This window comes from Limanda limanda, chromosome 20 (genome assembly GCF_963576545.1).
Source record: "Limanda limanda chromosome 20, fLimLim1.1, whole genome shotgun sequence".
Classification (NCBI taxonomy): domain Eukaryota; kingdom Metazoa; phylum Chordata; class Actinopteri; order Pleuronectiformes; family Pleuronectidae; genus Limanda; species Limanda limanda.
In genome coordinates, this window is record NC_083655.1 from 13383568 (window position 1) to 13397738 (window position 14171).

General features: G+C 41.4%; 1 protein-coding gene across 1 annotated transcript in view; it reads right to left on the reverse strand.

The window, feature by feature from the left end:
- Nucleotides 1-14171, reverse strand: part of ctnnd2a (catenin (cadherin-associated protein), delta 2a) — a 195540-nt gene that overhangs the window by 51937 nt on the left and 129432 nt on the right. Inside the window, exons 13-14 of the mRNA XM_061094229.1 lie at nt 12834-13047; nt 3584-3770 (exon numbers count right to left, since the gene is read on the reverse strand). Of these exons, the coding sequence (XP_060950212.1) occupies nt 3584-3770; nt 12834-13047 (401 nt within the window). The remainder of the gene's footprint in view (nt 1-3583; nt 3771-12833; nt 13048-14171) is intronic.

Below are 14171 nucleotides of genomic sequence, written 5' to 3' on the forward strand. Positions count from 1 at the left end.
ACTCATTATCAAACACAAATGCCATTAAAACTGTCAGGTTCACTGCACCTGCAAGATAACTCAAGGGATGGGTTGTGTTATGGACACTGCAGTGTTATATTTGCTGACAAATATCATAACTGTTTGGCAACCCTATGGAAAGGTATTACGAGAAACCACAGGCGACTATATGATGGTTCTTTTCCCAACCGCAGAGACTAACAGCTTTTGCCCCTTATTTCATTGAGAGGTACATTATCACAACCTCAACCACCATGGACATGTTAGTTGTTCACAGAAACACTCGCCTCTTTGTTGCCTTCTCGTGGATGTACCCCAACCGTAAAAGGACAAATGGAAGTATGTGAGCAGTGACGGATACTTTGTTTGAAATGGAGCCTCAATACAGCAGTGTGGCAATAAATCCTAGCGACGTAAAGGTTGTAAAGTTCACCTTTTAATCCTGTATAGCAGAGGTTTAATTCCAACTGTAAGATAGGCTGCAGTTTGAAGTGCTGCTTACCTTTATTCTTACACTGACAAGGTGTTTCTGTGATATATAAGCTTACAAAATAAAGCCTTCAAAGTCAGGGTTTTGCTGCCTCTGTGCAAGTAGGTGTGCTTGTTAGCGTACTCTGACAAGTTCCTATATGTGTACTCACTGAGCGGTGCGTGCAGTACAAACAATCAGGAGCTTCAGTTAATGTTCACATCAAACATGTATAAGGGGTAGTAAGGTGATGTCTGTGAGTTCTACAGAGGTGTAATTGTTGGTGTCAGACAGGCTGGTTTGAGGAGGTCAGTCTCTAGAGTTCAGTCAGAATAGTAAAAGAAAAACAATAAATCAAGCATCTCTTCTTTTAGGTTGGATTTGCCTTGTGGCCGGACATGGTTTGAGCTGACAGAGAGACTGTAGTGACCCAAACAACTGGTCTTTACAACTGTGCCGAGCAGAGAAGCCTCTCAGAACGTGCAACACGTCAAACCACGAAGGATGTGCTACAACACTGGAACATCAGGTTCCCCTGCTGTCAGGCAGGAACATCAATCCGAGGCTTCACCATAACCGGACGGTTGAAGGCCGGACAGTCAAATCCTCGTCTGATGAATCTGCAGATGGCAGGGTTAAAGAATCTGGCACCAACAGCATGACTCCATGGAGCTAACCTGCCGTGTGTCAACAGTCCAGGCTGCTGGTGGAGGTGTTGTGATGGGGGGGGGGAGACGTTTTCCTGGCACACATTTAGTCCCTTAATAACAATCAATCATTGTTGGAATGCCACAACGCGAGTATTGCTGCTGAACATGGCCACATCCTCTTATGACAACTGCAATGTTGACATAATATCTATAGAAACTACGTTATGCGATCGTGTAAACGTAGCAAATGTCACCATCATCTTGTGGAATCCACACCGAGAATTAACGAGGCTGTTTGGAGACCTGACCTAACATGAGTAAGCTGCTGCTAATAAAGAGTGTATGCAAGTCTATTTGGTTCTGAAAACACGATAGACAGTGTCTGCAGACTAGAATTAATAATCTTTATATAGAAATTTCGTTTTATTTTATGTATTGTAAACAGGATGCAAACACTTCCCCCCCTAAATACATTCACAGGTGCTGGATCAAAAATCACACTAAAGGCACTACTCTGACAAAGGATCCACACACTAAAAGCCAGCAATTGCAATCACTTAAAATTGTAATTACTTAAAGGTAGGGACGTTAAATGACGAACAAGCCCATGGGAGGGGTGGGATGCATCAGTTCGAGCATTACGGACCCTAACTTTAATGAAGTTCCTCGATTCAAATGACTGGGAGCTATTGCAGTTCGAATGAATGCCTTTATTTTATTGTATTGGCATGCCATTACTTGTATTTTTGTTAGTGCCGGATCTTCTAAACACAGGCACCAAATAAAGTTTCACTGTTTAGGCAAAGCAACATTTTCATGCGATGAACCCAATTTCCTTTTGCAGTGTATCAAATAAACACAATGCTCTACAAAGCTGTGAGTTTATCCTTCATTATTTCAAGCTGTCACAACTGAGGAACATATTTTATCGGAACAATGAACCAAAAAGAAAGTCTTGACACACAATGTACTGGGAGAAAAAAGTGGGGGAGGTGTTGCTATGGTTACCAGCAAAAGTTAGAGAGAGAGAGAGAGAGAGAGAGAGAGAGAGAGAGAGAGAGAGATGAATGAGTGAGAGAGAGAGGAAGACAAACGAGAGTGCACAGAATATTGGTTCTAGTTGGTGAATATGTGCATCTGTAGTCACTCAGCAGTGAAGATGTAACAGATATAATTCATTCTCACGTTTTAAAATAAAAGTTAATATACGAACAATGCCTTAATACACACACACACACACACACACACAGAGTTTAACAAGAGTTTAATTAGACCATGGTGAATTATGAAGAGGTGAAAAGACTATTGAAAAATTGCAATTGAATTTAAATGACTTTTTGCTCAAATAAAAGTACAAAGAAAGTCAGTAGAAAAGTACTGAGACGAAGGGGGAGAGGTAAAAAAAAGGGATATGCTGATAATAATGATATCTATGATATTAACTGCCAGGTGAGAACCACATTGAATACCAATAACTTCCAGTCAGGTACTTTGCCACCTTTAAATACCTATGAAAATTGATAATCGGTAATTACACATCAATGGACGCTGAAGCAGATGCCCATCATCCATAGTCTGCAACTTTTTATACAATTACAGACAGACTTCAAGAAAGACTCCTTGATGCAAACACTATCCAGCCCAGCCAAAAACAGTTGATATTATGATATATGTTGACGTATCGTATAAAAGACTTAATGTTGTACATTAGTCATATATAAGAAAGCAATAACAATATATAAACAATAACTAAACTGTGTATAATAAAAAATAGACTGTGTAGAGTTGGGTATTTTCATATAAAGCGTGAAAATGTCTTACCTTATTTGAGATTAACTGAATAAACAATAAAAGACTACGTTTTAAGGCTCATTCCTGCAGCACTATTTGTTGACATGTCTGAACGTAACCCTGTGCTCCACAATTTGCTCTAGATCCAACTTCTCCGCTTGTTTATTCTCGATTGCCAAATAGAACCAGTCACTCAGACTCTGTTTGACTGCACTCCTCGTGTTCAAACACTGAAGCTCTGCAGTCTCAACAGGGATCATCAAAAACAGCAGAAAGGTGGTGCTCACCTAACTCACTGTCAAGTGGAAAAACACACGAGTCAAAGACGAAGCGTGGACTGTGAGTATTTTAGCTTTTAGCCAGACACAGTATGCAACTGTTAATCAAGACACATGACAGGTGATTGGTTGAGGTTCGATTTTGGAAACTTGCCGTGGTCATCTGGGGTTTGAGTTAAATCTGTAGCTTCCTTTCTGCTGCACCTGCCTATCGAGTTCTTTTCATTTGATCAATGAAATGATAATTTGATTTACTGCAAGTACTGTAGTTCTGATGCGTGAGGTAAAGATGAGTGGAGAGAGACAGAGCGAGGAGGAGAAAAACACTGTACTTGTTCACCTTGACATGGTTTCCCATCGGCGGGGGCTCATGCATGTGTGAGTGCTGCTTTTACCTGAGGCAGCCGGTAGCGTTGCGCAGCACCTGCGAGGTGTGGAGGTGGAGCTTGCGGTCATCATGGTGATTGGGGGAGGAGTCCCAGCTAGAGTGCGGTATGATGACACTGTTGGTCAGAACAGCCAGGGCGTCCTGAATGATTGGCATCTTCAGAGCATCACATGATGAGAGGTTCCATAGAACACCTGCAAAAAAACACATTAGGAAAGGGTTTTTTAGTCGCATAATTTTAAAGGAATGCTGAAGAGAAAACCACATAATTATGTGAGGATATCAAATTTGATTGTATTTCTGCTGATTGCATTGTGAAGCTTTAAAGATCCTGGCAGCTACACTAATGATAATGGGTACTACAGTGTAAATTACTCATTTCAGAGAAATGCATGAAATAGAAAATGTTGTCATCTATCTATTATTTATAACGCTTATCCTAGAAGGACAGGAAACCAGTATATTACAACATATAGAGACAAACAACCATTAACTGGCAAATACACACCTAATCCTGGGTAAAACATTGCAACTGGAATGGTGCACCCGCACCCTAAAAACCAAGGGAGGATTCTTTCTGAGAACATGAGAACCCTTTAAGAACTAATGAAACTCAGAATGCTGCTCAGGTTGCTGAACTTTGCAGAAAAGCTTTAATTAAAGACCATTGCCTTTTCAGATTTTCTTTTGAAAAAGGTAGAAATTAAAAATAGAAATAATTGAAAACGTTAAATCTTATTTATTTTTTTAACAAAGGAACTTGGTCTGGCTCTAAAGTCAACAAGATATATGTGATGTTTAAGGGAAGGAATATGTTTGCTGGCCCAGGAGAAAAGAAAACTGTCAAACACACACAAACATACACACATGAGTTGGCAGAAATACTTGCAAGTTTGTATTAATACAAGGACACTCAATGACCTGCAATAGCACACATGCTGTACACACATGCTATCACATACCACACACACACGCACACATGCACACGCACACACACACACACATACACACACACACACACACACACACACACGTTAACTAGTCCCTGCTGCTTGTTCGGGTCATCCCTACTGACAGAGCAAGACACACAATAAAGGAGATAGTCTCAACACATGTGTGAAACAGAGGATGACCGAGATGCGAGACACAAAAATAGAAAACTAATCAGAGGGGAAGAGAGCTGCAGCAGCTGAGTGATGGCTCAGGAAGACGGGAACATATTGAGACAACAGAGGAGCAACATGTTTTAATATGACAAACTATAAAAAGCTGTGGTGTGGAAGGTCACCATCGCTCACATATTTGGTGTCAGACTCCAGATGTCTCAGGTCCCAGATGACAGATGTTACCACACAAATAAAATACGGGCACGACTGAGGACACACTGTGCTGCGTACGCAATGGACTGTGTTCATAGGGGCTGTCAGCCAGCTGAACTATGTCACATTCATTACACAATGCATTGTGCACATTTCAATTTCTGCTCAGGACTTGTTAGATGTGAGTGCAAAATGAAAAATAAGGGCGTCGGGGAGGTGCACACCGGTGATTAAAGGCACTGTCATCTGAAATGACAGCAGTATTCAAGCTGAGCAAGACATTGAGTTCCTGAAACCACTGTGCGGCTGCTCCGTAGGTAAATCTGCTGAGTAAATGACGACAATACGTATTGTATTAAAAAGATGGAGAGGGAAGAAGGTGCTGTGGCAAGCTGTGTCACTAATAATGGATACGATTAAGTCTCACAATCTTCACTTCCACTGACGTGGTGTATGCAAGCTGCAGTAGAGGCACAGGGCGGTGAATGGAAGCCAGTTTTGCGTCACCAGCAGCAACGCCGGTCTTGATGCCTTATCATGTCAGTCATACTGACAATCCAAAAGTGATAGACAAAAGAATGAGGGAGGGAAACCAGGCCAAGGCAGTGAAGGAGAATGACATAAAATAACTGCAGAAGTTAGAGTAGGAGGAAAAGAAAAGGTTATGAAACAAGACGAGAAATGTAAGAAATTGCCAGACAAAAGAAAAAGCATTTAGCAGAAAGGTTAGCGCCTAATTAAAGTTGTTTTTAAATCGATTTCTAAATAGCCATACCTCCAGGATACTACTTTATTCAAGGGAAAATCTTTTGCTGAAACAACAAACTAAATTTGATTGCGGGAAAAAAAAGGTAAAAGATGCATTCGGAGTGAAAGGATATTAAATTGAGTCAATGAGGCAGAGGAATGTATGAGAAAAAAATGTGTGAGAAATATTGAAAGGAGAAAGAGTGAAAGAGGACAGTGTGTGTGTGTGTGTGTGTGTGTGTGTGTGTGTGTGTGTGTGTGTGTGTGTGTGTGTGTGTGCGTGTGTGTGTGTGTGTGCATACGAGGGCAAGAAGAGGAGGGTGATAATAAGGCGATGACCTTGGACGCTGTTTGGCAGCAATCAAGTGCTCACACTCAGGCTGTGTCTGTGCGTGTGTGTGTGTGTGTGGGGGGGGGGGTTGAGGGGACATGGCAACATTTGTCTTTACTTTCACTAATCATCATCTTGTTTTATAGCTCCTGAATTTCTCGTTTCCCTCTCTGTCCTCTCAGGGGCTTGTTTCAAGGTAAAGGCTCAGACATCGACAACAAAACACAGACAAACTCACTGGAAAAGAAACACTTCACTCATGAAACTGCATTTAACCATCTCTTTCTTTCTCTCCATTTCTCCCTTTCTCCCTGTGTTGGTCTGCTTCTCCAGTGGCGAGCGTTGTCAGTGTGTGATTGCCATCATGTTAAAACAGTGCCGGCTCTGATGAAGTGACAACAATCTGTCTGGGAAAACAATGCGTGCACAGACAAGACAAACTGAGGATGTGTGAGAGTTCTTCGCAGCCAGAGATGGAGACAAAGACTGAGCAGAAGGAAGAACAAACAATACACTCCTCGTTTTTCGTTTTTCTGTGGTGAAGATATTGTGGCTCTCACTTGTTCACACACACCCACCTGCTCTAGAAACATAGATCTGTAACGCTTCGGTAAGTCCAGCAAACCCTTATGGGTATAAAATCAGGTGACCACCAGACAATGACATCATACTCGAGCCTCTGTGTGTGTGTGTGTGTGTGTGTGTGTGTGTGTGTGTCTATATTTTCCATCTCGGTCTCTCTCTCTTTCTCCTCGGACTAGTTCCCCTCAGACGCTTGACAGACAGTTTCCTAGGAGCTGTGTGGTTTGGAGAATTGGGGAGATGATTGCATGAATTCATGAATAAATGAGACTATATGACTTGTAAGGGGAGAGTGAGGCCTGTTAGGCCTCAAGTGGCGATGTTTTATTGAACAGCTTTTATCTATGTGGAGCAATTTAAATTAGTAAAGCCGCGGGGTCAAAACCTGGTGATGAGTAAAGCCAAAGATGACAAATTACACAGCCATGTGTGCTTATCTACAAAAGTCTGTGAAAGATAAATCACAAAAAGAAACACTGATTTCAGACGATATTGTAGGAGACTGCGGGTTAACAATTTCTGAATCGACCCTGGGGTCGGACGACTTTTACTCCTGCGGCGGGTTTGTGGAAAACATTTGACAGCAGCAGGTAAAGTCATGTATTGAGGGTAAAGTGTCACTGCCTGTGCCGGGGGCTTCATTCCCACCAGGGCTGCCCACAGAGAAAATGCTGCAGTGAAATTACAGCAGGACAGTAACAATTTTATAACATGGAAGCAGCAGAAATAAAAACCATCCTGGCAAAGGTGCGGCCTCTTGTTTGCCAGCTGGATTCTCTGTGATGACTTAGATGAAGCCCTGTCCTCGATCACTTGTGAGAGAACGTTATGAACTTTGATTTGAATTAAAATGGCTTTGGAAAATACTGTCCTTGTGGTTTCAAGTAAAACATGTCAGCACTATATTTTGACTCTCGATGCAATTCCAACAACCCAAAAGAGATCAGGAGCTTGCAGAGTCAGAAATGTATCTGCCACACCAGTACACAAATACTTCTGATTTCTCTTCGTAATCCTTATATGCTTTAATCAAGGTCCTGTTCAGACCTAGTTTTAACATCCATCCCAAGAGATCTTATTACAAGTGGTTGGCGTGAAGACTGTGTCTCCTGTGATCAGATCTCACTTCCCTGCTCTATATGCAAATAAAAATGTGTTCATGAAGAACAAAGAATGTTGCACAAATGTATCCGATTGAATCTGTGTGCCTGTGTCGGCGTGTTCGAGAGAAAGATATAGAGCACGCAATATTGAGTGGATTCAGGAGGGGCTAAAGGGTTGAGTGAGCACAGTAATGGAGAAAGATTTTACTTTTAATTAAAAAAAAGTCATTATATCAGACCACATTCACAAATTGTCAGAATGATCGGATCTCAGGACGTAGGGGTGCTCAGGGGGCAATGGGCAAGGCAATGTTACTAATGTGACAAAATAAATTTAGCGGGTTTTTCTGATGAAGAAATAACATTTTGTGTTACATGTGTTGTCGTGTAAAATGATCTAAAGCTGGTGTAAAATGTTTTTGGCCATTCAAATTGAGATAAAAAGCACAAATCTTACGGTATGCACTGTATTTAAGACAACATTGCGACTGACTTCCAGCTTCCATGTCCAGAGCGCATGAGGGTTTGTTCACACATGTACTAGTCACTCAGGACGGACGCTATACCAAATCAACCAAACCAAAATTGCATATATCAGTGTTCAAGCCACAGACATTAGCCACAAGTTTCCAAAAAGTTAAAGACCAGCAGAGCATAACAACTTCCTCCATATTTTCAACGCATGACTTTCCTCAGCAGTTCTCAGTTTAGAGACGGCAGCAGTTTGCCATGGTCCACTGCCTCAAGGTGAGCCCATGAGTGAGGATAGCATCTTCTATTGACACCTGAAGCCTCTGCATTGACTGGATTTTGACTGACAGGCCTGCCGGCTTTGACTTCTCCCTATCTAACTCACTCCGAGACCCAGGAAGCCAATAAAGCTTGTCTAAATTTACTGACACAGAGATAAATTGTTCATAGAAGGTTTTTCCCAGTCACCACAAGAAACATGCATTGCCAGGCGTAAACAGTTTTTTAATCACAAAGAATACTAAACTACTTTAGGCTGACAACAAAGGGGTAATAATGAGGAGGGTGATTCATTATGACTCCAGCACAGCCCATGTTGGTTATGTCAAGCAGTTGAGGATCGTTTCTTTTCATGTCATTTGTGCATGCAGCACTGCCCCTGATGATCTCTGGTGGTTACTAACTGCTACTTGCTTGCTTTCAAATAATTTAGCCTCCAATTAGTAATGAAGGTCAAGCTCTCAGAAGAATGTTATTTGGCAAAGCGATGGAGTCAATTCCTTAAGCACTTGTTAAGTCTTTCTAAAGACACTATTGATGGTGTTTGCAGAAGTAATCTGAAGAAGGAATTAGCAGAAGCTACACATTAACAGGTTTACTCCAATAACTAGAAGGAGGGAGAAAGTTACCTCTTGCTTTGACTTTTGAAGCAACAATATATTTTTTCTTTCTAGTTCAAATCAGTTTTTTTCTTTGTTAACATTTCCTCCATTTTGTTGCAATGGTGCAATTACACTTGTGGCCAGTATGGGCTTGTGATGATTCATGATCATAACATATACACAGAGTGTAGTGGTTTATTGCAAACTTAAATTTTAAAATCTTGGTACCCATGCCAAGGCAATAGAAACTAGAAAGACATTCAGTTGAGCACATGCCTAATCCAAGACCCAACAGTCCCCTTAAATCTACTCAAGCTGCACCAGATTTGTTAATTCATGAATATCAGTTCCCAACACGTGCCTGATTCTTTCATCAAGATCCGTTAACAATTCCCTGGGAAAATGATGAAGATGTTGCAAAATGCCCACAATGTGTCAAAGAAAATGAAAAACATTCCTGGAAATTCCTCCTGATCCATTATATCTGTCGCTAGGCAAAGGCAGTAAGAGCGGAACAATCGTGGAAATCCTCCAGATCATCTTATTTCAGTTCAGCCTTTGAACTACCCAGCCAGCGAGCACTCTGTCTCCTTTGTGGGGCACGTAGACCAGGGCCTCTGAAGTAGAAAGCCCCCCAAACCCGCTCAGACACTTATGTTTGCTCACTGTACGTCATCTCACTGTACGTCGTCTGTCTTATGTTTCATTTGTGACATAAGCCGTAATAAGCACATGCCTAATTGAACTATATTTATGCAACAGTTTCAAGCGGTATCCAATACCAGCAGTGTTGTAATTCGTTTGCCACGAGGCAAATGAGGATAGACTTCAGAATTCCGTTGTACTGACATGAAAGCAATTGAAATGTAGAGTTGGATGCTAAGGACCAGGGTAAACAGACAACAGGGCACAGTCATGCGTTACACTGATTCACTCCGCCAGCAGCAGGGGAGAGCCAGACAGAGAAGAGCACAGACAGGAAGAGGGAAGGAAGAAGGACAGTGTGTGTGTGCGTATTCGCTTTTTTTTTGTAGAGATGACTAAGCCTAACAAAAGTAAGACCCCAAAATATGAAGCAGGAAAAAAAAATATGACTAGCGGTGCATTTAATTCATTGGTTAATCTGCTCACTGAGCAAACATACGCACTCCATCTCCGGTCTTTTAATCTTTTAGTCTCTCCAGCACTGTAGTGATATACTTGAAGGTGCCGGGCTGTCTCTATAGGCGTGCAGCGACAGCGGTGAATGTCATCGCTGACGTGCAGCTTCAACGACAAAAGCTCTTTCTGTGAATGTTGATTTCCTCTGTGTCGGCAGGAGTCTGTACACTGAGCGCGTTGCAGGAATGATTTGGTAAAATAACATCCACTGGATTTCTCTTCACCCTTCCTTATTATTCTCCCTCCCACCGTTCCCACTAATTACACACATTCTCTTGTTTGCTGTTCATTCTCACCTCCTTTCCCCATGCACTTCCTATCTTCCTATTGTATTTCATTATCTGCAATATCAAAAGCTTTTCGCAGGAAAGTAACAGCTTGCTTCCATCCATCTTTCCCGTTTCTGCTCAACAGTCCTTCCTTCTCCCTCCACCCACGTGTCTCTTATTGTCTATCCCTTTTTCAAGCTGTATTTCCTACAGTTATTGTGGCGTCAATAACATTGAAAAGGACTAGAAAATACTACCCCTCTTCCATTCTTGATTTTATTAGTTTTCCAGGGGGTCTATAAAGAGAGGAATGAAACTCTTTACTGCATTTCTGGCTGTCATTATTGTGATCCCCAGGTTCCCTTCACCTCCAATAATGGGTGACCTACAGGGATGCACCTAGAGAACACTAACATGTGTTTGCTGAGGAATAATGGGGACAGAGGTCACTGTGGCTCTTCCAACTTTATCTATTTATTTGCATACGTGCTTGGATTCATGTTTCTAATATAATCCATAGTTGTTTTCAGACATGCACCAAACTCCTGATATTCTCATAAAATGATCCCGACAGACTGTAAGTGAGAAGGAAAATGTCCAAGTCTGTTGCTGTAGATACTTTCCAGAGTTTATCTTGCCAGCCCCCAACTAAAAACTCTGGATAATGTCAGAGAAAGCTCATGAGACACAGTTAAAGATTATGTGGAGGATTCACTGCGAGCAAGTGGGCACGATGAATATATTCCTAACATAATATGACCTGATAAAGACAACAACAAAAAAGGTGCAAGGTGTAAACTTAGAAAGACAACAAGATTCAAATGCTTTTTGTGATATGGGCGGATGTAAGCGGCAATGTTCTTTTCCGTTCTTTCTCCCGCATGCAGCGCCACCCTTTGTTCAGATTTTTTCTGTTGTTGCCAATCTTTGGACACCAATTGCTAGAGAACATGTCTGAAAACAACTTATGTCTGTGCATGTATTGGTGAATGAGTGCGCTTGCAGTTTGTTGTTGTAGGAGTCAAATCCTTTTGTATGAGCTTGCACATATCTCTTTTTTCTCAAGAGTACCTTGGTGCAACAAAACAGTGCTTATATATGAGCGAAGAGAGATAAACAATGGTGATCCATGTGCAGATACAGCAGCACACTGTGACGCAAGACACTGAACCGCATAAAAAGTACAGTAAATGGATGAAGGACAGAGAAGAATAGTGTGAGGAGGAGAGAAACTGGCAAGAGAACATCGATGTGAGACAGAAGGAAAGTGGGAGAATTGAGAAGCCAGAAGAGGAGCAGAGGAGCAGAGAAGTAGACAATTGGCTCTCATGTTCTCGGGATAATTCAATATGTTCTTGAAGTAACTGCTCTTTGGAACATCTGCTAAACTGCTACCATCCAGATCCCCACTTATCACAGGTCACATAAAAATCTATGTATCTCTATAACACTTTCGGCTGTCTACTGCATGTGTGACACTGATTATAAGCATATTCTCTCCCTCTCATACACACACATATACGTTGAGGTTCATCACTGTTACTTATCCTGAGGCTGTAGAATTAATGTTGGAAAATAACTAGCTGCACATTGAGATTGCATACAGTATACGCTTGAGGTGTGTGAGTGTGTGTGTGCATCTCTTTGTTTGTGTAAGTTAGAAAAAGACACATTTCTTCAACACCAAAGGGCCTCGAGGATATCACATTCTATTATATTACATTTCAGGAATGTATCATCTCTTGTGATAACTATGTGTGTGTGTGTAGTTACAAAGTTGTTATACCTAACCTGCACATCTCTAGCCTACAGAGATGTTTGTGTGTCTTCACTTAAGTGTGTGCTTGTGAATTTATGTGAACTGCTGGATGTGTCTCAAACCCACTAAGTAACCCGTGCTACCCTTAAGTCTAAAACAAGACTGACAAGGAAGTGAGGACTTGAACGTTAGGAGGGGCCTTACATATAACATGCCAAAAAATACATTACCAAACTTGAACTGTTTCAACTATCTGGCCCATTAATGCATCAGTCTCTTTTCATGCAGGAATGCTGGACCCAAACAATAAAATTGTGTTCAATCACTCAAGCCCTGGCACTGGCCAATCAAATACATGCAAAAGAGGAGCCAGAGGCAGCTGGTGAACCTGGAGTGTGTTCATCTGTTGGTGGATTTGATTTCTTTTTAGCATTGTACAGATAATTGGCATGGGACGTGAGCATGAAAACAAGCTATGTTGCGTGAAACTGTGATTGTTGTTGTGATGATGATTGCGTCTGCAACAATTGTAAGTCACACCCGCCATCAACCATTAATTTAACACATAAAATGAATCTATTGATAGAAGGTAGTCATGCTGGAGTTTAGGGACGTGTGTCTTAAATTTGTTTACCTGTGACCAGCTCTCTGATCTCCACGTCTCCAGTCTTCCTCAGCAGGCGGACCAGAGCAGGAATCCCCCCGCAGTTCTTCAGAGCTATTTTGTTCTCGTCGTTGGCTTTGCCGTACACCAGGTTCCTCAGGGCTCCGCAGGCGCTGCGGTGCACCTCGCTCATCCTGTGGTCCAGGAGGTCCACCAGCAGCTGAATGCCTCCCTGTCTACGGATCTGAGGAGGAAACGAATCAACATAACAACCTGTGAGTAATTTGCAATGGATTCAAAAAGTGGGACTGCACACTAGCGTCTGCCGTCAGAAAAACACTGGTGGTCAGCAGCAGGTTTATTTGTCAAAGCAAGTAGTTCCTTTGTGTGTAGAGTGTGTCCTAATGTGTGTGTCCTACCAGTCAGATTACCAGCCAGATGTGTTCTAATTAAACGTACTATAACACAGCTAATGACTGTGCTTTCGCAAAATGACACTTAATTACACTGATGACGGAAAGAAAGGAGCAGTGACACCAGCTCTGTTTGTTATCCGTCTGTCAACTGCACCGTCTCTAACCTGCTTCTCAATGTTTCCTATATTTATGTTTCTGTTTCTCCCTTATGCTATGGCATTTTTTATATTTCTGTCTGACCTTGTGATACAATCTTTCCTCTATATATGCTATTAAGCTTTGTTGCTTTGTTGTTTACTGAGCATGCATATACTGCTACAGATAATTACCGTACTAACCAAATATTGCTACACGTTTCAGGAGGCAGAACAGCTTGTTTGTGTGTGTATATGATGTTGAGGATGGAACGCTTGTTAGCATAAAATGACAAGAAACTTTACATTTGTATGATATGAATAGATAAATATAAACTAATTGAAAGAAAACATATCCCTCACCCTCACATTGCCAAGAGAAATTTGACGTCTATATATTTTGTAGCTTCATACTAAAAACGAATCCATACATTATATATATTATATTAAGATAATTTATTCATATTATATTATTTCAGTTGCAGTTTTAAAGGTTACCTCACCATCCCCTTCCAAACATGAACAACAACCTGTGGTAACCTTCAAATGTGATAAAAACTAAAATGGTGTTAAGTTGTCCAGTCTGGACTCCTGTAAAAACAGGTTGGAATCTAAGAAGTCAGTGTCTCGACCTGTGAAATATCAACTCGCCTTCAGATCTGTTAACCAAGTCAAGTATAAACTAAATGCTTGGAGCTGCCTGATTATCAGGCTTGAAATTTTACATCGCAGGTTAAACTACAAAAGACCAAACTTCATTCTCTGTCACCTTTTTTCCACTTTAACCAGACGAGTGAAAGCAAGTACTGAAACCATAA